Here is a 27,683-nt window from a genome sequence, read left to right as displayed (position 1 = left end):
TAGTAGTGTAGTGGCTTTTGTTTTACTAATTTACCACTATCCGGTACTGCGTCATTGCCGCATATGGCCTTTCTTATCCATCTTGAAATAGACTACATCACACTATTAGGCATTATACACGGCTAGCATGAGGAATGCATCCTACGGTAACTTCCAAGGTAGTGGCAACTGTGGTGGGTAGCTCCGGGAGGGAAAGCCCTTCGGGGCGCTTAGTTGGGAGTCTTTCGGCGACGAGATGAGGGTCGGGGGCGGTTGGTCCACGACACACCGAGTCAAAGATAAAATTGCCAACATTGCATTCATCGTCGCTCGCATCGGTGTTATGTTGTGCACCACCAAAGCGCTTAGTTAAAATATGCGTAGCGATCTCTCCATGTCCCCTTATTAGCGCCAACCGCACCATCGGCAGATGGCCATTGGTAAATACCACAGACAATGGATCGGAGTACATTCCTTGACGATCGCTTGACTTTGGCTCCAGGGCAAGTATAATTTCGAGCAACTTAGAATGTCCTCTAGCTGCTGCGAGATACATGCCCGTGTTGCTCTGCAGGTTTCTTGCATCAATATTGGATCCTGGGATTTGCTGGGCGCCAGATATGATATCCGTCAGTCCATAAATACATTGCAGTAAAAACCGCCGATTTAGGCTCGCTCATTACTGCCCCAAGTTCATTTTCAACGGGTGGTTAGCTGGAACGAAGTCCGCCACTTGCTGTGCAGTTTGAAGCCATTGTTCAAATTTGATACCCAATCGCCCATCGGCCTTGAACACGAAGGATCTCAGTTCTCGCCTAAGATCACTACTAGGACTTTGCTCCACTTCCAATGCAGCCTCAACATGCCGTGGCCAGTACATCGCCGCATATAGTGGAAAATTACGTGCGGGTTGCTCGACGGGACCAACATTAAGGGGCAGATTTCGAGCGCATACTGACAGACAATCATGTGCTGCACGTGCATGTGTCACAAAACAATTGAATTCCGGTAGCGTTTCCAAGTATTTTTTAAAAGTAATGTGGGCAAATCGCAGCGTACCTATCTTCTTGTCGTGAACCACCAGATTGGAGCAGGTTTTCAATAGATTAGGAAGCAAAAATTGGAAATTACCCGGGAAATATGTTGATATGGCTTTCATTATCGCAGAAGGCGACAGCGGCTCATACATGCATAGAAGCCAGGAGAAGACTCTGGTTGCAACATCATATGCTTGGGGATTTTCACATCTGATTCGGTTGAGAATGTCCGAGTATAAAGAGTCGATGGTCCGCGATACTTCGGGTAAGCTTTCGATGGCTTGTTCCACACTGGCCATCGATTGAAGTTTGCAAATAGCTTCAAATCGAAGGTTAATTGAGAGAAACCTGGAGCGACTTTAGTATGAGACCTGAGAGTGTTGAATAGGATATTCTTACGTTCCGTCCGCTGACCTCCGAGAGAAGTTGATAGACTTCTCTCGGAGATTATCCACATAAATTCCGTTCAGGAGATACTTTGTTCTCGTCGCATGTATTACGCGTTGACTTATGTACGTCTCCATTCCAAAGCGAGTATTGACCTCCTGTGTTCCTAGCAGCAGAGCGTCTGGCATCCCGGCCAGGATCCAGCTGTTGTCTCGGCTGGAGATGAAGATTTTCACTACGCTGGCAGATTCACGGCGAATTCTATCCAGTGCATCAATTAATTCATGCCGTCGGGAATTCTCAATTTCGTCCACTCCGTCAACAACCATCACAGCCGAATTGGTGCCTAATATGTTGAGGATCAGATCAGTGCACTCGCGACCGCCAAGACTAGGCAGTTCAAACCCATCCAGTCTGGCTTCAGCTTCTTTGCGCCGGTATTCGAGTGGTACCTGCCCATGGACCGTAAATGATGCTGTGTCGACAATTGCGAGTTGTCGGGTAAGACTTCGAAGCACGTCCTCCGGATCCGCCCAAGCTCTGCCCAGTCGACTATCCCCGCAGTAATAGTACGCCAATGGAGCGCTCGGAGAATTTATCGACATTTCTTCCAGAAAGCTATCGATTACTGCAGAGACTAAGAAGGTCTTACCGGATTCTGGAATACCATGTAGCAGCAGGACAGACGAGCAGCTGAATTCCTTCCAGGCCAGATACTCAGGATTATCTAATAGCCGCTGCCTTGTGAATATTCTCTCTTCCGAACGTCGCTTATGATGCTACTGGTGAAGGGAGACAACAGCCACTGATTAATGCGATGGAGATCTTCCTCCTCGAATATTTTGGCGTGGACAGTGGATACGTCAAGCAGACGACGGATGGGGTGCTGAAGAGACTTGAGAACCCTATAGCGTTCATGTACTCCGGGCATCATTCCCCACTGTGCATCCGAGTGGACCTTAGTGGCCAGCTCCATGGCTTCCGCATCTGCCTGTCTAATCTTTTCAATTACCTCTCTCTGAGAATCCTGGAAGTGACATTTCCGGATGCGGTCGGACGCCGACTGCTCGAAGAAATTGACCCCGTTGGCCAGGAAGTTGAGGATTAGGGTGTAAAGGTTGGTAACTGCGCTCTGAAGTTCCGACTGGAAAGGAAGCCCTGGAAGCAAATAGGTGGGCTCGAAAGCCGCATAGCAGACAATGTAATGTGAAACAACTTCGAGGCCGTCGACGGTGTACTCGAAACACTGCTTGTCAGTCAGGGCCACAACAATCAACGAGCTGACACCAGCCCATGGAAGGTGAACAGTAAGAGATGGTGGATGTAGTGTCTTGAATCTATTGACCCAGGTGATGATTTTTTCAAAGACATCTCGAATAACGATGCTTTTTCCATGAATATCCACCTTCCACCTCTTGTGAAGACTTAGCTTTCGTTTTTCCTCTGCCTGTTTGAGGATGGTAGTCAAGAGCTGTTGCTGCCTCTGGTGGGGGGTAGCAGTATCAGACTGTTGCTCTCTCTGTTTACCTAAGACCTCATCCAAGCTGTGCTGTAGGGAAGGGACCAAGGAGTCACAAGCATCTTTCCAGATATCCATTCCGACTGTTCAGGGAATAACAAATTTATTGAAAACACCGTTAAGACAGTTGTAAGGGCTTCACATGGAGGACAAAGTCTTGAGTTGAGGGTTTGGAGGAAGAAATGGAAAGGAAACAAAAGGCGAAGAGAATGAAGAGGAAGCTCTCTGGGGCTAGCGGGGTTGTCAGTACTGCGATTGCTCTCCGTGTCACCTGAGAAGACAAGCTGGATCACCCTGCATGAATGAAATGAAATGGCACAGCCACTTCTCTCAAAGCCAATTCAGAGGGACACACACACTAGGCAGCCGTGCAGCACACCTTCAAATACTGCACGCGTTCCTCAAATCCCATTGGCCTGCAATCAACAAACTATCCGAGTTTTAGAAAACCGCTTCCTTCCTATATAAGCCAGCCCAAGAACAACACCGAACCATGAAAGTCTGCCTCCCTTGCACCCTCCACCATATATACAAGCGTAGGGCTCATCAAGGTCTCGACATGACCATACCAATCTTCAAACACCTTCCGTAACGGCGCAACCGAAGTGATCATCTCTGTCTCCAATTCGCCGTGTCTAGCGCCTGGAAACCCCCATAAAAGTCCTCTTGTATTTAGCACAATCCTCCCAGCGTCGTCTTTCGAAATAATATACCATTCAATTGCACCTGCACCGGTATCTCACGGGCCGACTCTTCTGATCATCCCCACCGTGCCTGGCAGCTTTAATCACTGCATCCATACCCGCCGGAACCGCACGATGAACCTGCCTCACCACTTTCCCAACATCATCCATTCCTCCACTCACTAATCTTATTAACCACCACCCTAACAGCCCTCCAGCTATACCCACTCTGAAATGTATTCATCGAAAAAAGCATTTTATGCCATGACTAACGGCTCCAGAAACGCCCCGACATCCAACGACACATTACAAGCACGGAATCCACGAGATAACCTCTACGGCAGTCTCATTTGCGAAGCCAACCGGTGCGAGGAAAACCCCGTACGGGTGCTCACTTTGTTCTTTGGCGGATGGTGCAGGGACTGAGGCTGTGGTAGCCTTCATCGACTCAGTGTTACGGTAAACATGGGGGCCCTCGAAGCCGCAGCATCCGAATACAAGTGCCCTCCCTGGCATTGTGGAGTGTACGATTGGCATTATCACTCTGAACACAGTTGGTAAAGGTCATCTAATGCTAAGCGACAGATTTGATGCGCTCATGCTACATTACCTATATACCTTTCCCGTTTCCTTGTAGACGGCTGTGCTTGTAATATTCCCGACAGGTTCCCGAGAATGGTGCAAATTTGAAGATTATGTATTTGAATATGCATGTATGATCTCTTGAAACGGGTTCTTTACTTCAGCGGATTGGTACGGGTAGTGGTGCCTAAAGGATGATGTTATAGGGAAGACCACCGCAAAGCCATAAGATTAGGGGTCCAGAATAACCGATGGGAAGCACGATCCTTCCATCTTGAGGTCTATAAATCCCAAAGGAATAGCCTTTTCACTGATGTCGACTTAGGTATGGTGGCCTTTTAGCATGGATATACCCCTCGAAACCCTTTCAATACCCCTTAGCGGCAATATGCGTGGTGCAGCCCATCCAAGGTCCTCATAGATGCATCTGTAACGCTTATGAGCCCTAAACCTCTGTCTTCTTTTGGCTTGGGGGACCCGTAGGCTCCGAGGCCATGGAGATAGATACTGAAGACTCTAGGTAGAAGGAACCGCATACTCCCCGTTCGATTTAGCGGCGGGGGATACAGATGCATAAGTAAGATGCATTTTTCAAAGCAAGATATGGACGACGAACGAGGAGAATGGCGACACGCATGCAACTAGTTGGATGGACCGTTCGTTCATACTTTTTTTTTTTTTTTGGTTACGCTTTTGCTTCGCTTTTTCTGCATATTCCATTGTGCCTAGCTACGACATCGGTCTACCTACGTCGTACCATGCACTGCTTCGTGGTTTACATATGGTTACTACGAGGTATGAGGGCTCTAAGGCATTCTGAGCCATATTCTTTGCTTCAAACGGTGAGTAATCTGCATACCTAGCATCTCCATCACACGTAAGCAAGGCAAACTTTCTCAATTTTTTAAATTTCACACCTACTTCCACTTCCATAGAATCAGCAACTACATGGTTCACTACATCACTATGTTTCATCTGACCTAACCATTCTCGTTCAACCAGCCATTTTATAGAGGCCATTTACTAAACTCAAATATCTTCTTACTGCGTAAAACGTAGAACATTATCCTCAGTGATTGGTGAGAATCTCTAATATATTCCGTCATAGAAAGGTCTCCCAAGGGACTCTTGAAATCCACACAGGCGGCTTCATGATCGAGGAGTATCTCAAATATCTGGAACATCGTATCCTACGAACATAACACTGTGCTGTCAAAAGACATTCTTAAAATATGCATGGGTTGGTTCCATGGGCCAAAAGGAAATCGAGACATGCTTTCTTCTTGCAACCACCGATCTAGACTTACCCCATGGGGCTCCGCGCCTGAGCAGAAGCATACCATGGATACTGACCCCACATGAGATGCGACATGGAGTAGATGGCTCAGTAGGCAGTCTGAAGAATGAATCTAGACTGCAATAATAACAGATACTAATTGTAGAATGGAATTATGTTGACTCATGTGTCGTACCATCTGTCCCAAGCAGCCCGTCAGCGAAACCACATCGGCATGACCTACGTGGCAAAAGCACAGTCCTAACAACACCTTGTAGTAAGAATTAATACGCTGACTCTGAAAAAAATTATCTCTTGTTAATTGAACTCATCCAGGAAACTTATCGTTAAGTGGATTGTCAATGAATAAGCTTTAGAAGATTCTTTGCGTAAACTCAATTTGCAAAACAAGATTTGTGTTAATAAGGAGGTCCGCCGCCAAGCGGCTGTTATTTCCATAGCCTTCTTACCAACAACTATATGATCCTGGGCTAGTAAAGGCCCTTTCCTGCTGAACTGGGGCTGATTTTTCAAACTAATATTAACCCGTTTTAGCTTTTGTCTTTCATTCCATGTGGTTTCAATCTCGGTCAATGACTCCGTCGAACTTTGTATCACGAGCTTTTTCAGTCTTCCTTGTAAAGCACCCGGCGTCCACACGTCATGAAAGCCCACTTACTGAAGCTTATTTGCAAACGGCATAGATACTCTTACCCCAGTCCAACGGAATGAACTAATGAGTCATCAACCAACACCAGACTTGATATGCTAGTCTCAACAAAGTGCCTTGTCATCGCGTCTATTTGCTGGGGGGCGGTCTAAGCTTGCGTTCTGGGCTTTTCCAAGCTGCATGCAGTTAGCCGTTTGCAACCAATGCACAATGAAATGACAAGAAAATGCCGCATCGACTTCCATGTCAGACATGGGCCGCATCATAGATGGTAAAGAAACTTCTGCGGTCATCAGTATGCCAAAGAGACTCTAAGAAGCGGTTGAGTAGCATCGTCATACAATGGGTATTGGGAACCCTGATACCGCGCTCAAGCCCAGTCATTGGCCCGCTATCAGGTTTGGCGCATAGAATTGAAACTTTGTTTTGAAATTACTGTACAAGTATCATGGTACTAGCAGTACCCTTCTACGTATAAAAGCGTCGCTCTAGTATTAATTATTGAGATATCTTTTTATCTAGATTCTTTGCATTTACCAGATCTACCACATTTCGAATCAAGTCAGAACTTTACTTACCTTACACCCATCCTTGAGTGCCAGCCACCATGCCGACGTCTAATGGAACCTTGCTATGGCTGGCTCCAAATCGAGCAAGTGCCAACTTCGATGTCGATGGTACGCAGACATCATGCGAAATGACACTCAATCCAGCCGTTCCATTTTTCGGCGCCGCACCAGCAACATTAGATTACGATAATAAAGACCAGCTCTCCGGCGCACAAAATATTGATGGCCACATTGGTACAGGAGACTTTGAAACCTCTTTTTCAAACTCTTCTAAGATCAAAGGTGACCTAAACACGCCCATCGACCAATATATAAGCGTTTTTGGCGATGGAATCTGGATGCAGAGCTTGTGATAATCAAGCTATGTACTTTTATTGGAGTTTACTAGTAGGCACATCCTCCTGGAGGGTTCTTTTAAACGCTAACAAGTTTTTTCTACAGAAGCTGAAGAAATGTTTTAACTAGCCCGGAAAAGCAACCTGGCTGGGGGCCTTGATATTTAGGACCTGTCTAAGTGTACTGGTGGTTTCTGATTTTCGCAAGCCTCAGTACAGGTTTTTCCTCCTCAATCAGAGGGTTTTTTCCCTGCACTTATATGCGAATGCAGAGGCAGCTATAGTTTAATATAACCTGTTTTTGTTATCGCGACTTACTCTAGTTAGTGAAATATGCTCCCTCTTGTTATTGGGGAGTGCACTTCTCCTCGTCGCTTTCTAATCATCCATACTCCCGGAGCCGATGCAGATTGACACTAGAGGTAGCCATGCCCTTAAGCCTCTATGCACCTAACGCAGCCCAAGCACCACAACGAACCATCTTCTGAAATCAAATCCCATATACCACCATTCTTTAGATGTAGAGTTGACTAAGACTTTGACATGGTCACTCCAATTCTCCATCAACTCCCGAAACACCCCTCTCAACCACCTCCTCAAACAGCACTACCGAAGGAACATTTGACCTCGATTCCTTAGACTCCAGCGCTGTCAAAACCACGACAAAATCCTCCTGTGTATTCGCTAGGGAAGCTCTTGGCAATCCCCGAGTGGGTGGTAAGGATAAACGCGGTCTAGAGAAAGACATTCAGGAGGGTGTCAGGTGGGCTTCGTAAAGACATTCAGACGCCTCCCTCATACGTGGGAATCCCTGGTCCTCAGGCAGAGAACCGGAATCATCTGCCTGGTAACCCTTTGCCGGAAATGGAGGTCCCGGATGATGCATTTTCATCCGGCCTCCCCCCATCAACTTCGCCAAGCACCATATAGCCAACGGGAATGGTTAACTTAGGTGAATAATTGAGCACTTGTCGATGACGACGTTGCCTGACGTCTTTGTTACTATTCATGAAGTATTAGAACAGGACGAATTATCTCAATACGATGTAGTCGGGTCATCGGAACCTACAGGGAGCTGTTAAGATGGCAAATCAACGACCTCGCCGCCATCGGGAGAAGTAAATAATGCCGAATGGGATATGCTGTTGCGATGGGTGGTGTATTCTCCAGTTAGTGGTTTTGCACAGCTGCGGTAGTTGCATGGTAGGATACGTGCCCCGCCTGGTCTCGCGGAGGATGCAGTCAGCATTATCTCTTTGAATGTCATTTTTATAGGGCATTTGATGCGCTGCTCGTTACACGGCCTACATGTGTTGCCCGTTAGAATTTGTGGCTGATCCTGCTCTCTCGTGGATTGCTGCGACAGGGCGGCAATTTAGGAAGATTGCTCAGAGCGGTGCAATTGTAGACATTCGAGCTATAGCTTTCCACAGGATAAGTTGGATAGGAGAACAGCTATGCCAAAAGGTGGATGCACTTTCATATTTGGCTATGTGGACGGATATATGCATATATGATCGCATAAAGCCGGTCCATTATTAGCTAAAGCATCAATCTTATAGGACAGTACACCATAAAGTGTTGAAATCAGGCGTCCACAATAATTGATGAAGAACATAAACTCTCATTAAAAATTTTTTAATTGCAAGTAAATGGTCATCCCATCTTGTCATGACTGCACAAGATCAGGTAAGTGGGTCGACTGTACTTTGGGCATCGCTCCCGTGCACTAGACTGGGTAAGTGGGGGCAAAGGCTACTAAGTAGTCTCCCTTCGTTCGTAGACTGTGAGAGCGAAACATACTAAGTAGTGAATATAAATCCCACTTCACATTTTGAGAACATCGGAATGTATGTAGTACACATATTTGAATAAATCAGTCTGCAACTAATTCGAAATTTTGCCCATCACCATATCTGCCCTACGACCCAGTCTTTGAGGGCACACTTCTGGATGTAATCTATGCTTCCGTAATCTTTCACGGTGCTATGTGAGTATAATATGGGATGGATGGGGGTTTAAGGGCTAGGGTAGAGGCTACTCGGCCAAGGTACCTTGTCGCTGTTTGCAACTTGACCTGAACCACTTAGAAATGGTGGTCTTGTATAGCGTGTAATTGCTCTTCGAGACCCTTCTAAAACCCCTGAGCGGCAATACGCATGGCGCAGCCAGATCAAGGCCCTCATGAATGAATATGTAAAGCTCATGAGCCATGAGCCTTTGACTTACACTGGGTTGGTATTCTCCGCCAGACTGACTCACGAGGCTTAGTATCAAACTTAGTTTAAGTACTATTGAGTAGTAGCAGAATAAAGCTGCGGAGTCATTAGTCGGTTGAGAAGCAAAAACACGGACTAATTTGCTGACAGATAGCACCTTAGGCGGGGTCAGGTTGATAAGCGTTCCACTCGGCTGGACCTACTCAATCTAACATCATCCGCATCCTATTTAGCCAACTTCAAAGTATTAATATGTGATAGCTTTGCCGCACCACACTCACCATATTCGCCACTGTATAGAGAAACCAAACGGGCACCGAATTACTACACATCTCACCATGACTGAACTTAGCGCGAGTTTCACAACTCATCATCTCGATGAGTATTTCGAGCGCATTGAATTACCTTCGCGCTTTCGGCGCGAGCAGAACCCCAAGCTCGACCGAGAGTTTCTAGCAACTATCCAGGCCCATCATGTCTCCCACATCCCGTATGACAACACTGCCCTTCACTACAGCCCAACACCTTCCATATCGCTTCATATCCACGACATCTTCCACAAGCTCGTGACAAGAAAGCGAGGGGGATATTGCATGGAGAATAACATTCTCTTATACCATGTATTGAGGCAGTTAGGGTTCGAAGTGTACCTCACCGGCGCTCGTCTTTTTCGAGACGCAAATAATCCTAAACCGGGCTGGTCAGGATGGTAAGTAAAGCCCCTCCATATCCCAGATTGAAGCTCAGAATATGACCCTTTAGGGAACACGCCGTGAACATTGTTACTCTCGCAGACAACTCCAACTACATGCTTGACGTCGGCTACGGCGGCGACGGACCAACCACCCCGTTACCCCTGGTCCAGACCTCCACCTCTATCCCCAATATTGGCACGCAGGAAATCCGCCTCCAGAAGAATGGAGAATCGTCGGAAGAGCGGTCACACTCCGCCAACAATCCTAGTACTAATGCTTGGACCTACCAATTCCGCAACGGCAGCGAGCAAGCCTGGCGCGTGGGTTATGCCTTTCATGAATTTGAATTTTTCCCGCGTGATTTCGAGGTCATGAATTTCTATACAAGTCAGAACCCGACCTCGTTCCTGACGCAGCGGTTGTTGGTCATTCGGTTCCTGCAACACGCTGACGGGGAGGTCTACGGGAAAGTGATTCTGGATCAGGATAAGTTGAAGGAGAATCGAGGAGGGAAGAATGAGTTGGTTCGGGTCTGTAATACTGAGAGTGAACGAGTGGAGGCTTTGAGGGATGTTTTCGGGGTGGACCTTACGGAGGAGGAGAGAAGAGGTATATGTGGGAGGGTGTCGGCTTTGCCTATCTGAGGAGTGTCCATAGTAGAAGGGGGTATTGGGCTATATATTCATTAACGTACATTTTTGTGATCAGAACGTTATGTGATCCATGATTTAGATCGTTGGGGTTATGCAATAACATGCAGTTCTAAGGCAACTTACCATCTCTATATATTAATGTGAGAACTCATCCGTTAAACCCACCTCTCACCTCAATTCAACTACTCAGCAACCTCAACAACAATATGCCCGACACCCCTAGAAACGCAAGCCAGCATCTCTGATTTCTGCTCCGATTCCATCAAGGCAGTTCCCCGATGCAACACCCTCCCACAGCGAACAGAAACCCTGCAAGCGCCACAATTTCCCACCTCACAAGAACTCCCAATCTCGAAGCCCGCACCTCGCACAACTTCAAGAAGCGACTGCTCAGCCCCTACCTGAAGTCCCTCTGACTTTCGACTTGGACCAACAACATCCACAGTGAAGGGGTCACCGGCGGCATCATCACCATCGAATGCCTCATAGTGTACCTCATCAGGAGACATATCCACTGCGGTGGCCGTCTGTACCACGGCGTCGATCATGCGCTGCGGCCCACACACGTAAACATGGCTGTTCCAGATGCGATTTCGCAGGATCTCAGCAATGTCCATTCGTTGGCCCTGCGACTTGTCGTAGATGGTGACATGTGGCTGCAGGTCCTCCAGCAGAGGTTGAAAGGCAACGTCAGTGGCGCTCCGCACCGCATAATGTAGGGAATAGTCCTGGTTTGTGTCCTTGAGGCGTTTCATCATAGCGAGGAGGGCGGTAATTCCTATCCCACCTGCGATAAAGATGTGATGAGACGCCATCTTGTCGATGGCTAAGCCCTGCCTTATCCCGGACCCCACTAAGACTATGTCCCCCAGTTTGAGTGTTTGATGGATAAAGCTCGACCCGCCGCGGCTGCGTTCGTCCAGGGCCACCCCCAGTGTAAATCGATCCGTGTCGCCATGAACGATGGAATAGGCGCGTTGTAACCCGCTAGGAAGCTTGAGTCGGGCATGACTTCCAGGTAGGATTGCACCAGGTGCCGAAGTACTTCGGCGAACTGCCTCCAGCTCCAGGCGCACTATGCGAGGAGTCTCCGCCGTATGACTAGCAACTCTGAACTGCCTCCAAGTCTCAGGCGGACGCTTAGCCGCGGCCTCCTTCTCCTGATGTGCTCGCCAGCGCTCGATGAACACATCCCTGCATTCATCCCCCAGGACCTCCATTGTCATGAGATGCTGCGTCACCGCCAAGTCTGTCTTGTCGCGGTGGACGTAATGGTGCAAACGGGCGATCGACCATCGCGGATGACTTCGACGAATAACGCTAATCTCCAACCCTTCTTGTATCCACCCTTCCTCTATGACACGATAATACCATCCCGTCTTAGCCTCCTGGTGAGTGAGCGGAGCGAAGTTCTTGATCCCGAAGCGCTGGTTAAGCTTAAAGCACGGCTGGCGCGGCAGACTGACCTCCAGCACGCAACCGTTGCGACCACCAGTGCTCAGGGAGCCCGGTGGCCCGATGCGCACCCTATCGCCGATGCATATGGTCTGCTCGTTCCAGCCATCTGCGACGAGATTCTCGCCAAAGCCGCCGGGTACGAAGCGTGTACGAGCCTCGGGAAAGCGATCGGCCCAGAAGGAGTAGTGGTCTGAGCAGTACTGGTGAATGGCTTTGTCGATGCCCCCGTGGAAGGTCAGATCGTGTTCGTCATCTTCTAGGCCGGTGGTTGAGACGTAAAGCTGGCCAGGGCGGGTTTGCTTGTCGATGCCGGAGAGGACGGGGCCAAAGGAGCGGAGTTTGGAGGTGCGGATTTCTTGGAGGGTCGTTGGGGGTGGGATGGGAATAATGGGAGATTGTGAGCTGAAGTCGATGCGGGTCATCGTTGTAATAATATACCTGCGGTTGTTAATGGCGGTCTCATTTCACCGTTGGTGCATCTTCGTTGGAAAATGAGCATAGGGCTGCATTTATAGTATGACTCTCCGCATAGGACCAAACAAGTTAGTGATCCGTGGCTGTCGTTCCCGCTCACCCGAATAGGAAGTTCTCTGGCGAGGGACCCACTCCTCCAACCCTGGTTTGGCTTTTTTTTCTTTTCTTCCCCATGCTGTGGCTCTGTTGATTATGGTAGAGACCGTAGAGTAATATGGTGACTGTGATCATTCTGCTTAGGGAATATTGGCTAATCAATCATTGGTTAGCCATCTGTCACGTTACTTGCACTGATAGCCTACCTAATGTCTTGGGCTTTCTTCTTCATGCGGCGTTCGCTCAAGTGTAATAAAAGCCAGAGAAAGCGTCTGCAACGCAACCTACAAATCGGACATGGTGCATAACTCATTGAGTCCCTCCATTGCCAAATGAGACATTTGGCCAACCACCCACTGGACCACGCGTTTGGTGGTGCTGGCGCTGTGTGAGGGATGGTGGCCAAAGGGCTTTACTTTCGTTATTTTTTGCCCTCTAGTAGTGACTGCAGTTGCTGCAAAGTCAAACAGATATCAATATAATAACCCGTCCAGGCTAGTAGTACTACCATGTAGACCAAAAAGGATGTATTTGTCGCCGCAGCAGAATGATCATATACACTCTCTTTAAACATACAGGTAGGTAGGTACATCCAGCACTACCCCAAATCCAGTCTAGTTCCCATCCCATATACTCGATTTCATTGATCGAAACCAAAAGTTCAGCCCCATCACCCCACCCGCCATCAACCAATAATCATTACCATTCACCTCACAGCCTACTATCTACACTGAATCTGATACTGTGTAGTAGATATAATGCATTCATTCATCTATTAAGCCAGCATCTCATCTCCTTACATTTCAACTCATCTCTATCATCCCATACTATATTCTCGTCTAACACCCTTAAGCAACTTCCAATCAATAAAGCTATATTACGAAATACCACACCAACTCAACCAACAAGAAACGTGAACTTCGCTGCATTTCACCAACCATATACCAATACCAGAATGGGCTGGTCCAAAGCAACCATCATCGCGCTGGTAACTCTGCTTGTAACGGGACCTCCATCACTGCTTATTTTTCGGTGCAGATGGCGGAGGAAAATTAAACGGGAGAATGATGGGTGTGACACGGGGCATGGGGAAACGAATGGATGGGTGGCTAGGAGGGATTCTAGGTATGATGTCCCAAGAGGTGAGTGGGTCTTTCTATCCTACTTTTTTGGAGTTACATGCTAGTGAAATTGGGGTTGGGGTTGATAGTTTGATTCTGACTGTTGAAACAGAGGTGTTTGTTTCGCAGAGGGTGATCAGTGAGGTAAGTGTGGGCTATAGGATTGTGGAAAGGGAGGTGGATCCGTGAAGGTGTATGTAATATGCGTGGGTAGAGGTAGTGGGTTTTGAATGGTAATTGTATATTATTAGTGAAATGAAGCGTTTACACCAGTGCCTATGATCGTATATAACCCAACAACCATCTCATCACATCGAAATGGCCCTCTCGTTCTGCAGCAGCGGCAGCTCTACGACACACAAATGACAAGTTCGGTCGATCTCCATACGCATTCAGAAGTAACTGGACCATATCGAGATATCCGTGTTCCGCCGCTCCATCAATGGCCAACCTTCCATCAATAGGCGCTGCTGGGGCCGCCACATCCGCCCCCTTGGCTAACAATCGCATGGCAAGACCACAGTATCCGTGCATAGCAGCGGCTTGCAATGCCGTGGCTCCGCGATTCTTTGCTGGGAGGGCATTCACGTCGGCTCCGTGGTCGAGTAGTAGATTTGCGATCTCCACTTCTTCGCTCAGAATGGCCAGTTGCAATGGCGTTCCTAGGTTTTCCGTTGCTGGAGTATTTATTTCGGCTCCATTGTCGAGCAATAACTGGACGACGCTTATTCTGGGCCCACTGACAAACCGCCTGACTGAACGCTGAAGTAATGTTCCATGGTATAACGGATTATCGTCGTCAATGTAAGCAGCATTTATGTCCGCCCCAGCGTCAATCAATAGTCGGACCATCTCGAAGTCGGGTGCCCAGTCATTGTCTATCATAATATGAGACATTATCGTTTTGAGTGATCGGGAGTACTGTTCAGGGCAATGCTGTGACATCAATGTCATGATTCTCTTGACAACGTCCGCTTGACCGACTTCTACCGCCGTCTCGAGCGCCGATTCCTTTCCTATGAGATTGTTGAAGTTGGGACCATATTTTAACAGCAGATCGATGATATCAAGTGAGCATGTATTTGCAAGGGCGAAACTGAAGGCAGTTGATGAATCATCATCATGGATGTAATCGCTGTTGGGATTAGCGCCACACTTTAGTAATAACTCAATCATTTGGGGGTCTCTCTCGTCAATCGCATGACCCAAGGCGGTATATGCGACAACTCCGGGGAAGGGAGGCAGGGCGTCGATATCTGCACCATTTTGTGCGAGAAATCGCACACCATCGGGCCATCCCAAGTACACTGCATACTGAAGGGCTGTTTTGTTTCCGGCACGGAAGCAATTGTTCATGTAGGGTGACGACAAGGGCTTTGAAGGTCGCTCGTTCACGTCTGCACCTGCCTGGACTAATAGACGAAGTGCTTCCAGGTCTTTATTCTGAATCGCAGCATGGAGGGCTGTGAGTCCATCCTCTGGCCCGGCTGGCGCATGCAAATCTCCCTGCTTGTCCAGGATTACTTTGAGGCTGACCAAATTACCAGATAACGCTGCCGCTTGCAACGTGGTGATCCCGCCCCGGAACCCTGCTTTGGCATTGATATTTGCTCCCATCTGTAGTAGAATCAATCCCGTGAGCACCTGCGACGATTCAATGGCGGCTTGCATTGCGGTTCTCCCGTTTTGCCAGCCCGCAGCTGCGTTGATATCTGCCTTTGCTTCCAGCAGTTTCTCCACCACTGTTAAGTTTCCTTGTGCCGCAGCCGCCTGGATCGCCGTCCGGCCAGAGTACTTTCCCGGAGGAGCGTTGATGTAGGCTCCGCGATCGAGCAGCATACACGTCATCGATAAATCTCCTCTGCCGGCCGCTATCTGCAGCGGGGTATCTCCGAGGTCGTGGCTGATTCTTGAATCCAGATCTGCTCCAGAATCAAGTAACAGCGACATGAGCTCATTGTTTCCGTTAAGGGCTGCATACTGAATGGCATACGCACAGGGCACGTCGTGTCCCATCATCTGGCCAGGCTCACCCCAGCGTGCAAACTCGGTTTCCAACACCTGCAAGCCAAACCGTTCGACACTCGGACAGAAGTTTGTGCGAGCACCACTCAGTAGCAGCATCTGGGCGACTCTGGTATGGTTGAATTTTGCTGCGAGATCAAGCGGACTTAGCAGAGTCGCACATCGCTCTCTTGAACGTGTCCAGGAGGGGTGCCAGTGATCCAGTATGGCATTGACATCAGCACCGGCCTCAATCAGTATGCGGACGACGCCTTCGTGGCCATATGCGGCAGCGGCTTGGAGAGCGGTGCCATGCTCTCGCGTATACCAATGTGTTCGGGCGCCAGCCTTGAGCAGGAGGGAAACTGCGTTAAAGTGGCCCTTGGAAGCAGCATGTACCAGAGGGAATCCTCTCATTTCGTCAGAAACGAAGGTTTCTGGATCCGCGTGATATGTTAACAGCAAGGAAAGGAGATCAAGGTTATGGCTACACCACAGTGTATCAATGGACTCGGTATTTCTGTTATAGACGGCGAATCTCGACACTGTAGGGGTTGCTCCTTTGGCGCAGAGAAGTCTCGCCATATGGATATTGCGGCAATCGACAGCCATCGATAGAAGATTTGACCATCCAACAAAGGGCATCCGTGAATATGAAACGTTAACATTGACACCTCGCGATAGGAGCATCAAAACAAGCTCCACGTCTCCCGCCTGTACGGCTGCTGGGATCAGTTTGGTCGCAAGGACGTTAACCGTTGGGCATTGCAGCTTGAAGACCTCCTTGAAAACCCAGTTGTATTTATTTGCCCCACTCCACCAAAAGACACGTGCGATATCTTCCATATTCATGAGGTTGTTCGTGATAAGGAATACGAACGTGTTGAATACTTGTCTCAGGTGCGAGGGATCATCGAATCCGCCGAGGTCGCGAGAGAGAAGACTCGACTCGATCCCAGGATTTTCGACTTCGTACCGTTTCAGGAACCCAGTCAACTGGTCCAAATCAATTTGTTGATTCTCGGTGTTAATACGCTGTTGTATAGATAATTTCTGAATGACTGTTAGTGCAGAGTGTCCCCCGGCAGGTTCAGGGGCTGACAATATTGAACTATCGAACCCTGATCCAGAGATTCGGTTATCTTGATCGCCGTCCTGTAGTATTGGGTCGAAGGTGCTTTGTGGATCATGACTGAAACCAGCGGGAGGAGTCAACCAAGCATTATCAATTGATGAGTCACTCGGGGATTCCTGGAGAACCCAGTCCTGCAAGAAAAGATCGAAGACGTTCCTTTGATTAACGGATGAAACCTCACAAGCGCCTCCCAGAGCCCTATGGTTGAGGGCCAAAGGGCCTGATTGGCTATATGATTGTCCATCTACCGGATTGAATGGTAAGTTAAGCATGTCAACATTTGCGGCTGGTGTGCTGAATGATCGCACTACCGCAAACTGACTTTGATACTTGAATAATATCCAAGGGAGATTATCAGTGCGGACCTCCCTCGTAGGGACCAACGACCTCGGCATCAGTCGAGGCGTACGAACCTCCACGCCCTCTGGTGCGGTGTCATACTCCCCTATTCGCCCGATAGCTTCGTGTCAGCCACGCCGCCTATCCCCAACCAGCCCATGAAGACTGGGAAAGCTCACCTTCCAACGCAAAGTTTGTAGTATAAGTAACATGTCTCGCCATTTCCTTCTCTGCCTGCTTAGCCGTGTAGATCTTCCCATGCATAAGCACCTCGTAATCTTCTTTCCCCTGTAATTTTCGTTTGGCAACCTCTCGCTGCACAAACACCCATGCTGAGGTCGTACCGTTCTTCCTCACCCCCCAAGCTTTGAGCTTCTTCTTGTACTCAGATTCCCTAGTACACGATGAGCTCAGACCGTTATGCGGGCAGTAAATCATACTTCCTGTGGAATCCATGCTTCGCGATCATGTGTTTCATCACCCGATTTAGTGGGTTCTTGCGGTAGAGGGAGGAGACTTCTTCTTTGTGTTTGCTCCACTCAGCATCTTTTGACGACATGATTAATCTTAGTCCAGTGTATACTGGAGAGAAATCGCGACTGTTCTGATTACTGCTGGTGGTTCAAAAGAGGTCCAGGTAAAAGAGGCTGGCACAGCTAGCTATTAGCCTCGTGCTCAGCCTCTCGGACAAGGAGACGCTAAGAGTACTTAGTACATATGCGTAGATTGGATAGAAGCACAGCCACGGACTTGCGGCTGGGATCCTCTTCCGTCGGGATTGGTGCAGCAAATCAAGGGCTTTGCTCATGGAAACCAGGCAAAAAGCCAAGGTGATTTGGAGTTTATTACCTCGGAAGTCTTAGTATTTTATGTGCTAGAATCTTTTGTGTTTTCGTTGTAGTTGTCTCATAACAGTCAAAGATTGATCGAGTTGGGTGTGTGTATCGATCTCTTCACGGCATGCAATTGAAGCTCGCGGAACGAATATTACTTGGTATCTTCTTGCATCTACTTAACTGTTCATCCAAGGTACCCACCCTGTCCAACAAGTTCTTGATCTGCAATGACTATACTCAGATTCACAACCTCGCTGCTTCCGCCTTCAAAATATCCGGCACTTCCTTCTCCAGGCTATTCTCTTGTGGCTTCCACCCTAAAACCCTCCGTCCTCTCTGCGCCTTGCCGCGGGAATTCCAACCCCAGCTCGCAGCCTCAAAGCCTGCCGGCGACTTAATCGCCTCCTCAAGCGAGAGCTCCTTAACTTCCGGCTTCTCTTTCAATAACCCCAAAGCATGTGCCTGCTCCCCAACCAACTTCGCCAGATCCCCCCAAACATGCTCCCCATTCTCACAGAGGAAGTACCCCATCTCGCCCCAGATCTCCTTGTCAGCCTTCTTCCTAGGATCAAGCGCTGCATCAACGAGAGCTCCAAACAATGTACTCAAATCATAAATATGCACATTATTCCAACGTGCCAGACCCTTTCCGATTTGAGGGGTGTAGCGCTGTTGCAAGATGAAGCTAGCAAGCTCATAAGCCTGTCTACCGCGAGAGGAAACAGGTCCTCTTCCTTTTCCGTAGATAGTGGGTGGGCAAACAATGACTGTCTTCACTGCGTCGGAATGCTCGGTTCCCGTCTTAAGAACGATCTCGTCGACGTTGCGGTGGAACGCATCCGCGGGAAGATTGACAAGTTCACCTACTCCCTCATCGTCGTCGAATTCTTTATCGTCATGCTCTCCATGGACTTTCTTCACTTCGGAATCAAAATATGTCAGGATTCCGGTGCCGCCTGTGTGCAGCCAGTAGCCCGGTCTTTCGGAGGAATGGCCCTCAATCATTCCTTTGGCGATGGCATTTGCTGCGCCGACGTTGTCGGAGGCGTCGGCGGTGTCTATTCCGTCAGCTTCTGTGGTCTTTGATGCTTATACATAATAAGAGAGATAAGGTAATGGAAAGGAGGAGAAGGGACACTGTGCATACGAAGAACAATATCCGCCCAAGCAGCTTCTTTTACAAGAATCTCCGAATCATCTAGACTGCCACTAACAATGCGGATATTAGGATATGCCTCGCGAACTCGGTTCGCTTTCTCCTCTGTGCGGACCAAGGCGGCATATTCAAAGTTGGGGTGGTGCTGAGAGAGGTAATAGAAGGCATCGCCGCCAATGTAGCCGGTCACACCGGTGATGAAAAGCTTGGTAGGCATATCGATGATCCTTGGGAAGTATTCAGGGATTGGGAGGTGCTGGCTAACGCACAAAGACCCTGGTGAAGTTGATGTTTAAATGCTGAATTGGCTCGGTGTGGGGCAATCCATTAGTTAGTACATGACTTCATAACTTACAAATCATCAACAATCGTCCCCAAAACATTAGCGCTTTTGTGCATACTCGGCCGTGTCCACTTATAATAGCCAATCACAGCACTTGATTTTGCAAATATATGGGGTGCGAATAAGGCACCGGACAAATTCCAGTATATAACCAGGAAAGTCTCCGGGTGAGCAATGGAGTATGTCTCCGAGTCATATAAAATCTGCTGCTGCATCGGCATTGTCAACGAGCCCTCCTGCATAATCATCTTGCGCTGTCCATGGGCTGCAGCAGGGTTACTCTCATGCAGGAGAAGGTACACTTCTAGAAGAGACCTTGCGCTCCTCACACAAGCCATCCAACTATATTCCTGCTTGTTGCCATGCGCTCTTTGCAAGAATAATGGCATGTATAGCTGTGCTTTTAAGCTGTGAGTATGAACCAGGCGGAAGGACCGAGTGTGTCTGTCTGTTGTATCTTGACATAGACTAATCTGCTCCAAATCCAGATATCCAAATGGCAAATTGGCCATAATCTCATCTATTTTCTTATCAACTCCCGTGACTGTGGATAAAGTAGGATTTTTCTCGATATGTGGCCCACGCACGACAGGGCTGTAAGGAACCCATGAAGCAGAGCCCCAGGCCCATCAATTACTGCAGGTCATATATACTGCCAGTAAGCTCATCATTGTTCAGGATTCAATTCTCTACTGAAGAATGGTATTTTGCAAAGTCACCCGTGCTGAGAGCAAAGCAGAGTAAGAGACTTTCCAACTAGAGCGGGATGGCCGGTGTGGAAGACCCGAATGGCGTTGTATTTTGGCTATAATTTTGAGTAAACATATCAATTCAGCAGATACTAGGTATTAGATCGTCGCTCCACGCTACATTGACCAAAGTTTGCTATGGAGTATTGACTACAGTCATACTACTATCCCAAACATATATATCTCCATTAGAGTCTTGGCGGAATCTAACAACGAATGAGTGATTGAACAAGAAAGGAGATCGTGTTATCTCGATGATTGTAGTCGTAAATTTGATACGAATGCTCAGCCGCAATATACCGATATTGGACACAGTGGAGTTCAGTTTATTAGCAACAATAATGATGCCACCCCATCATGCAATTCTTTGTTGCCGTTACCATCACCGTCCCTGCAGTAGCACTGGAACATAAAACATTAACTAGAATGTTCTTACATCAACCAGCATCATTGGTCTAGTGGTAGAATTCATCGTTGCCATCGATGAGGCCCGTGTTCGATTCACGGATGATGCACTAACTTTTTTCTTTTTTACTTTCTTATCCATCTCACTACCCGTTCCTTAGTATCGTTAATACCATACCAATTGCTCCTCGGGTTCTACTTTTGATTTTCTGATAGACTCTAGTGCTAGTCAAAATGCCGTAGCCTTATGTGGCATCTCAAAATCTGTTTGAATTCCTCGACCTCCCGGCCACTTGACTGACCCGACAGGAGAATATCTGGCTATCCTATGATAATACCAGACTAGATAGAATCTGCTATTTACAGAACCTAGTATGCACCCTTCCGCTTCTTGTACTTGGGCTGATCGACCGATTCGACTTCCCCAAGGGCAGTCAGCACCGGAGTGGTGTAGCTCAACTCGAGACTTTCCAACTTGCCTCCGGCGGAGTCGAGAGCCCACAGGGTCACCGCCAACCAGTTCGTTCCACGGTAGTTCAGAATTCCCTCAGGGACAGGGAAGCTGGTTTGAGGTCCGATGTTGCTGATGTATTTAGCATACTGGTATCCGTTGACGTAGACCTGCACGCGGTACGGGGATGGCGTAGTGCTGTTGCCGATGTTGAGGAACAGTGGCACATCCCAGCCCTTGGGAAGGTCAAGGTCAAACTTGGCGCTGTAGAAACCAATGCCTGCCTCGGAAAGTCCCTCAAGAGGGCTGGAAGACTTCCAGTTCCCACTAGGAGGATCGGGCTGGTGGAAGCCTTGGCGCTCAGCGTAGAGACCACCCTCGTTGAGGGGACCGCGAACCTTGTCTTCATAGTCCTCGCCGCCAAGGTTTCCGGTCAGCTTCCAGCTGATGGCACTGCCCGGACGCCCAGAAAGCAGGAAGTTCAGGATACCACGCGGGGTCTTCATCAGATCTTCACCAACAGTCCAGTTCTCCTCGAGGCCCATGTTGTCGATCACGACGGTGATGACATAAGACTTGCCTGCCTGGAGTTGAGGCAATTTGTAGGTGGCGTTGTAGTCGGAGTTTACGTAGAGACCGGTCCAAGACCCGAGGTAGGTTCCGTTCAGCCAGACAGAGCTTCCGAATGCTGATCCACCTTGTGTATCGATTGAAAAGGTGCTTTCGTTGCCTGTGGCGGTAAAGTGTCCGCGGTAGAGCAAGTAACCGGTGTGAAACCCGTAATCGGATGAGTACAGAGAGGTAGGAGTCGTCAGAGAACGAAGCGTATTCTTGGTCTGTTTGAGATCTGCGGCAGGCCAGAGCGAATCATCGTAGGATGACTGGATCTCAGGAAGAGTGTCCACATACTTCCAGTCCAAGTCCTTCAGGCTGGGAAGCGAGATATCAGGGGCATTGTATTCGACAGTAGCTGACCAGATGCCGTTCTTGTCAACGGTGTGCGACGTCTTATCTCCATTGATGAACAGATTCTTAGCCGCAGACGGTACACCAATGACTTCAACGGAAGTGGTTGCGTTGAAGTCTGCGGTGAGGTAAAGACCGCTTCCCTTCAGGTAAGCAGTCCGAACAAGGTAGCCCGCTTTGACGATGATGGATGAGGCGACGGTCTCCGATGTGCTGAATCCTGGTGAAGTGCCATCTGTGGCAAGTTGAGGCACCCAGTAGTTATAGGCAGAGTTCCTATCTGCTAATGATTAGCTTCATGTGATTCATCCGGGTGAAGTGAACCTACCAAGGAGAAGAACCTTCAGGTCGCCAACTTGAATGATGCGGCGAGTGGTCGACACATCCCAGCCCACCACAACAGACGAGGAGGTCTGCTCTGACGAGATGCCAGAATCGGATCCTTCAATAACCGTGACATTCGACTTGGTTGAAATGGCAAGCTCGTGGTGCTCACCGGCACCCCCGTAAAGCACGAGAACCTTTCCGTCGGCGAACTTCTTCCAGGTAAAGACCTCGGCCGTAGAGTAGATAATGTTGGTTCCAGAGACATTGTAGTCGGTCACGTGTATCTTTGAATCGCGTCCATTAAGGGTGAGCGTGCCACCAAGCTGAGGAATAGTCACGGTACCAGCACTGGTAGGAAGACGAAGCTTGTATGATGTTGAATCCTCGCTGCTGTAGTCCGAATGTCTAACCACGAAGAAAGAGCCAGTGCTGTTTCCGAGCAGAGGCGTTACAGTCAGGTCCGCGGTATCAGCATATCCGGAAGTTGTCAGATTGCCAGGACTGGCCGTCAAATAACCCGGAGACACTTTGGCGAAATTGCCAAGAAGCTTGAGTTCACTGTACTTCTCGCGGGTGATGTTGCGGGATTCAGTCACAGCCGAACCATAGTCGTAGGAGGTGTATCCGTTAGGATAACCGAGGTTGCCCCAGTTAGTTCCACCGAAGATCTACCCAGATTAGCCATATACGAGCCTAGGTTTCCAGCACACATACCATGTACAGGTTCATAATGGCAATCTGGAAGCTAAAGTCGTTCTTATAGAACACTCTCTCGAACTCATTGTTCAGGAGTTCAGAGCACGCAGCGAATCCGGGTCCTCCCCAAGGGTCGTACGAACCACCTTGGAACTGCGAGGTGTTAAACTCGAAATGCTAGCCAGGGTACGTATACTAACCTCAACTATCGCATATGGCGTCGTCGGGCTTTGCTCAAGATGAAGGGTACGGAAGTTGGTAGGCAGGTCACCCGAGGGCCATACCGTAGGGTTGGCCTGGGCTAATTAGCTACGAGCACATCGAGACTCAAGATAAACATACACAGTCGAATCCAAGCCTATATTTGTCAGCCAGTGTTCATAATCAAACGCATGCTAAACTCACGGGTAGCTATCATGGCCGTAAATGTCGACTGCTCCCTCCCCAGTTCCAGGAGCATTGTGCCCCGAAGCCGAGGCATCGTTATTGATCAACGGTATCACGACACCGGCATTACGAGCCTGGTCTTCAACGTACTGCATGTACACCGGATCGGGGAACTCGACACCGCAGCAGCCACCAGTGTACTCATTCTCGGGCTGATACAGGATAATTGGACCGCCATTGGTAATCTGGTACTTGGCAATCGTTGCAGCGATGTGAGAAACGTAGCTGTGACAAAGTCAGCAGGCGCCAGAAGCCCCCAGGGCGATTTTTGCCGTACTTATCAGTAGCTTCTAAGTAGGCCTTGTCACTTGTGCGAAGAGTGCCATTGACTCTCTGCAACCATCCGGGAAAACCACCGCCGGAACTCTCCGCGTTGATATAGGGGCCTGGACGAGCGAGCAGATAGATACCTGCTTCCGAGGCCGCGTCGAAGAACGGCTCCAGGTCAAAAATGCCGTCTGCCCTGTACTCACCCGGCTTTCCTTCAACAAGGGCCCAGTCGACGTAGAAGGATACGCAGTTGAATCCTAGCGCCTTGACCTTTTGGAAGATGTCAAGCTGGAGTTCTTTTACTGGTAGTCTAGAGCGATCAAGAAACCCGAGTCAACACGAGTATAGAGAGAAGGAAGGGCAGTATTACCGGAATGGATGGAACTCGCCACTGAAGATCATGATTCTTTCGCCATTGATAAAGAGGGACTTGTCATCCCAAGTGACCTAGTAGACACCATGTCAGTTGCCAGAAGTGCTGCCATCCATAGAAGTGCATACGTATTTCTGCAACAATTCCCGCTTGGCCGGGTCAGAATGTTCCGTGAGAGTAAAGCCATTGATCCGATGCTTAATGGACGCCCCAGCAGCCTGTGCAGCCAGCAAGGCAATAGCACAAGCGGAGGAAAGCTTCATGATGCAACACACCCGGGGCGCAAGTAGACGCCAATGGGTCGAAGGGCACGGGGGGTGTCAAATTCCGCGAGAGCTCGGGGAAGCATCATGCCAACAGGCTCCGGGGGAATGAGCCACTTTATTGCCCTCATTCCACCCCCTCAATGCCCGTCTCGACGCTGAATAATGTACGGAGCTGTGAGCATACTAGCCGAGCCATGAGTCGGATCCTAGCAACACCGACATCATCGTAGGAGGGGAAGTGGGACCTGTCGAGTCAATTGGTGGTCTCGAGTGTCTAGCATGGGGTTAGTTGGGCATAGCGTAGCGGGCAGGGTCCGAACAGGGCCACGATGCTCAAGCAAGCTCGCAAGAAGCAGTAAGATTGCAAGGTGAAGCAGGCAATTGGAATGACGATCCTCCACAGGGACGGCGCCTCATCCGGTTAGTCTGGCCCGGTTTCTCCGCATTGGCTCTCCCGCGCCGGCTAATTGCTTCTCTACTCTCCCGCTCCCCTCCTCTCGTCTGCATCTTGCTCATATATCCCTTCCCTATCTGCTGGTCTTTCAGGGGACAGTGACTATCTCATGCAGGAACGTTCAAAGGTATGCTCCATCTCTCCTGACGATCAGATGTCGGTTGGCCATCTCATAGATGAGCGTTCTCTTTCATAGTGCCCACCCACTGCGGGAGGACCCTGGAGCCGAAGCCCCAATCAGCCTAAGCTTCCGGATGGCTGACCTGCGGGGTGCCACCGGAGAAATCTTGGTTTCTTGTCCGTGGTGGATATTGCGATCACTGACCTGTCTGGAAGTCTAGTCAGTCATCCTCCAAACTATATGACGAAATCCTTCGCCGCTCGCCAACCGAAATCATGCCACCAGAATATGACTGGAGGAACAACTTTTGTATACATCTGCATCCGAGGACGTGCGCACCCCAAAGGTAAAGTAGCAAGACACCAACTTCAAGCAAACAACACAGTTTAGCTGTCCGAGCTTGATTAAATTATTCCGACGGGTCCAGGCCAACTGGCGATACATGCTCTGACGTTTCTGCTCAAGTATCTCCGACAATCGTCCGAAGTCTAGTTATTTGAGTGGAATTGTTCAGTCTCTTGAATGGGCTTCGTCTTTGAGCACTAAATGCTCATCCATTTAGGCTTCCAGATAGTTGGCTTGCTTCCCTGACATACGATCTCAAGGACTCTGAGCCCCACAGACAATGAATCACACAGCAGCCATCAGATAAGAGTTGGACTGTGGCTTGGTTAAGTCACGGCGGATATTCGTTGACCAAGCGAGGGTCTCCAGACGTCTTACTCTCTTCAAAGGACTCAACTTTGATCCGATACCATATTACTGGCTGTCAAGCAGCAAACGACTGCAACGTCCTTTTACATGCAATCATGGTGCTGTGACCCCGAGATGTCTTCGACCAGGATATTCTATAGTTGCATCCAAGCACCAAGCGAGAGCCTCTAAGATGCATGAGTCGGTTCGCCTTGACATGGTAGTATCCAGCCAGAGCTTGACATGTTCAATATAAGAGCAAGCGGAATGAACGAGACCATCAAAACACTTTCAATAGGCAATACACATCAACATGTCATCCAGGACTGTCAGCCTCCAACTCTTCGGTCTTACCTATTGTGCTAAAAACCCCCCTACATCTTAATGTTATTTATTTGCCTCTCAGTACACATGTAGCTTTCTGTATGCCGATACTTTCGGCTGGGGAAAGTAAGCTTTGAGCTTCTGAACGATGCTTCATTGTGAGAAGACCACGAAGCTGGACATTTAGACCAATCACACCACTACTCTGCCCTCACCTATAACCACAGGTTTCACTAAGCTGGCAATAAGCAGCCCTAAATAGGATCCCATCCCAATGCTGCTCTCAAATCTGACACCGTTGCCCCATCGCATAAAAAAGACACCAAACTTCCCTGCTTAAGTATGTTTCGGGCATATGATGCAGCCAACATATGTGCTACCCAAGGTACTCCGACGCGAGATGCTTGACAGGCATAATTCTCACAGCCCACTACTACAAGCCGTTGATCACGTCAGCTCCACTTTCAGAAACCTTAGAATAGAGCTGACCGATAAGCTTAAATCAGGATCTTGATCTTCTATCAAGATCGGGTACCTTGGTCGCATGGTTCTTTGTAACCAGATATCATGCTGAAAAGCGACAGGTAAGCCAGGAATTGAATGCAAGAAAATCCATAAATCTACAAAGCGGATATCCGCGCTACCTTGCATGAGCACACAACAAAATCCTGAACTGACTAATGCAACAGAATGCCTCGGCTCGCCAGCCATTACCCCGAAGCATCAAGCAAATGTGCAGCAGACCACTCATACGGCTAAACTTCGGGTACACCGAAGACCGACCGACACCATGCATGCAGCTTACCTGACCATGGCCCACAATACTCCCTGTTAGCCTACAAAGCTGCAGCATCCAGACCACCGAAAACCGTAGTGGCGAAGCATGCCCTCTTTCAAGAATCCAATCAGGGAAAACAGACCAATGCTAAGACGCTAACCCGCATCACGGATGTTACTATACCCCGCACTTACGCTGTGAATAGATGGCTAGTATTGCCTCTCTATAAGGCAATTGGACAATGAATGAGGGGCTTGATAAGACCAAATCCCTAAATTCGAGCCAACGGGCTTTGTAAAAAGCAAGTTGGATCATATGATGGTCGCTCCGGAAGACTAATTCTTCGTGTGCAGTGCATGACTAGCATACTATACCTCGGGAAGGGAAATCATGAAGGATGGCTAGAGTTTATTCTTCTGGCCTGTTACACATATGCGCCTTTAGAATTCTCTCTTAGATGACATCCCTTTCTACTATAGCTGAACATCTTGGGCAGCATATCGCACTACAAGCAACCATCTTGGGACATAAACTCATAATTCTTGCATGATTCTCTCACTGATAGAAGGAGGGCGAGAAGGTTCAAAGCAAACACAAAATGACCAATAAGAGGAATCACTATAGAAGGGGAAACTGCAATAGTCGATCTATATGGCATGCCACTATAATGTAGATCTGCAAGGGTCAAGATAAAGAGCACATAACTTAGTCTAGTCATGAACAGGCTGGTGGGGTTGTGTAACACAGTAAATGACGAAAACAGAAATTGAAAGATCACGCACTCTGTCTCCAACACT

At 48.7% G+C, this 27,683-nt stretch overlaps 8 protein-coding genes and 1 non-coding gene across 9 annotated transcripts; 3 read left to right on the top strand and 6 right to left on the bottom strand.

Annotated features, from left to right (window-relative positions):
• Nucleotides 1-658: 658 nt before the first annotated feature.
• BO88DRAFT_454581 (uncharacterized protein) lies at nt 659-3,000 on the bottom strand (the record flags this gene model as incomplete). Its single annotated transcript, XM_025710807.1, has 4 exons — nt 659-951; nt 1,039-1,364; nt 1,416-2,130; nt 2,187-3,000. The coding sequence occupies 4 exons, from the start codon at nt 2,998-3,000 to the stop codon at nt 659-661; spliced, it is 2,148 nt and encodes a 715-aa protein (XP_025562086.1).
• Nucleotides 3,001-6,655: 3,655 nt separating this feature from the next.
• On the top strand, nt 6,656-7,216 carry BO88DRAFT_69450 (uncharacterized protein). The gene is made up of 3 exons (XM_025713060.1): nt 6,656-6,936; nt 6,985-7,089; nt 7,144-7,216. The coding sequence occupies exons 1-2, from the start codon at nt 6,741-6,743 to the stop codon at nt 7,053-7,055; spliced, it is 267 nt and encodes an 88-aa protein (XP_025562085.1). The 5' UTR covers nt 6,656-6,740; the 3' UTR covers nt 7,056-7,089; nt 7,144-7,216.
• A 2,328-nt stretch (nt 7,217-9,544) lies between these two features.
• On the top strand, nt 9,545-10,718 carry BO88DRAFT_464348 (arylamine N-acetyltransferase family protein). Its single transcript, XM_025711309.1, has 2 exons — nt 9,545-9,965; nt 10,019-10,718. Exons 1-2 carry the CDS (start codon nt 9,595-9,597, stop codon nt 10,593-10,595), a joined length of 948 nt encoding a protein of 315 aa, XP_025562084.1. The 5' UTR covers nt 9,545-9,594; the 3' UTR covers nt 10,596-10,718.
• Nucleotides 10,719-10,786: 68 nt separating this feature from the next.
• BO88DRAFT_390463 (MOSC domain-containing protein) lies at nt 10,787-12,497 on the bottom strand (the record flags this gene model as incomplete). Its single annotated transcript, XM_025704950.1, has 1 exon — nt 10,787-12,497. The coding sequence occupies exon 1, from the start codon at nt 12,482-12,484 to the stop codon at nt 10,787-10,789; it is 1,698 nt and encodes a 565-aa protein (XP_025562083.1). The 5' UTR covers nt 12,485-12,497.
• A 3,296-nt stretch (nt 12,498-15,793) lies between these two features.
• BO88DRAFT_342288 (ankyrin) lies at nt 15,794-17,790 on the bottom strand (the record flags this gene model as incomplete). Its single annotated transcript, XM_025703136.1, has 4 exons — nt 15,794-16,912; nt 17,018-17,337; nt 17,411-17,625; nt 17,672-17,790. Coding segments are annotated over 4 exons (1,773 nt in total), but the record flags the coding sequence as incomplete, so codon positions are not given.
• Nucleotides 17,791-18,154: 364 nt separating this feature from the next.
• Nucleotides 18,155-19,485, bottom strand: BO88DRAFT_69429 (nucleoside-diphosphate-sugar epimerase). Its single transcript, XM_025713059.1, has 2 exons — nt 19,215-19,485; nt 18,155-19,125 (listed from the first exon to the last, which is right to left on the bottom strand). The coding sequence occupies exons 1-2, from the start codon at nt 19,438-19,440 to the stop codon at nt 18,311-18,313; spliced, it is 1,041 nt and encodes a 346-aa protein (XP_025562081.1). The 5' UTR covers nt 19,441-19,485; the 3' UTR covers nt 18,155-18,310.
• A 1,274-nt stretch (nt 19,486-20,759) lies between these two features.
• Nucleotides 20,760-20,830, top strand: BO88DRAFT_t164. Its single transcript has one exon. It is a non-coding gene; the product is annotated as a tRNA-Gly (tRNA).
• Nucleotides 20,831-21,021: 191 nt separating this feature from the next.
• Nucleotides 21,022-24,640, bottom strand: BO88DRAFT_464334 (glycoside hydrolase family 35 protein). The gene is made up of 9 exons (XM_025711308.1): nt 24,379-24,640; nt 24,248-24,324; nt 23,885-24,187; nt 23,566-23,832; nt 23,503-23,518; nt 23,361-23,456; nt 23,179-23,313; nt 22,466-23,132; nt 21,022-22,417 (listed from the first exon to the last, which is right to left on the bottom strand). The coding sequence occupies exons 1-9, from the start codon at nt 24,511-24,513 to the stop codon at nt 21,090-21,092; spliced, it is 3,024 nt and encodes a 1,007-aa protein (XP_025562080.1). The 5' UTR covers nt 24,514-24,640; the 3' UTR covers nt 21,022-21,089.
• Nucleotides 24,641-27,318: 2,678 nt separating this feature from the next.
• On the bottom strand, nt 27,319-27,643 carry BO88DRAFT_69416 (uncharacterized protein). Its single transcript, XM_025713058.1, has one exon. The coding sequence runs from the start codon at nt 27,602-27,604 to the stop codon at nt 27,392-27,394; it is 213 nt and encodes a 70-aa protein (XP_025562079.1). The 5' UTR covers nt 27,605-27,643; the 3' UTR covers nt 27,319-27,391.
• Between the last annotated feature and the right edge of the window lie 40 nt (nt 27,644-27,683).

Source organism: Aspergillus vadensis, assembly GCF_003184925.1.
Source record: "Aspergillus vadensis CBS 113365 unplaced genomic scaffold BO88scaffold_14, whole genome shotgun sequence".
NCBI lineage: Eukaryota > Fungi > Ascomycota > Eurotiomycetes > Eurotiales > Aspergillaceae > Aspergillus > Aspergillus vadensis.
The sequence above is the reverse complement of the archived record's forward strand: the minus strand, read 5'-3'. Positions and strand labels throughout refer to the sequence as shown.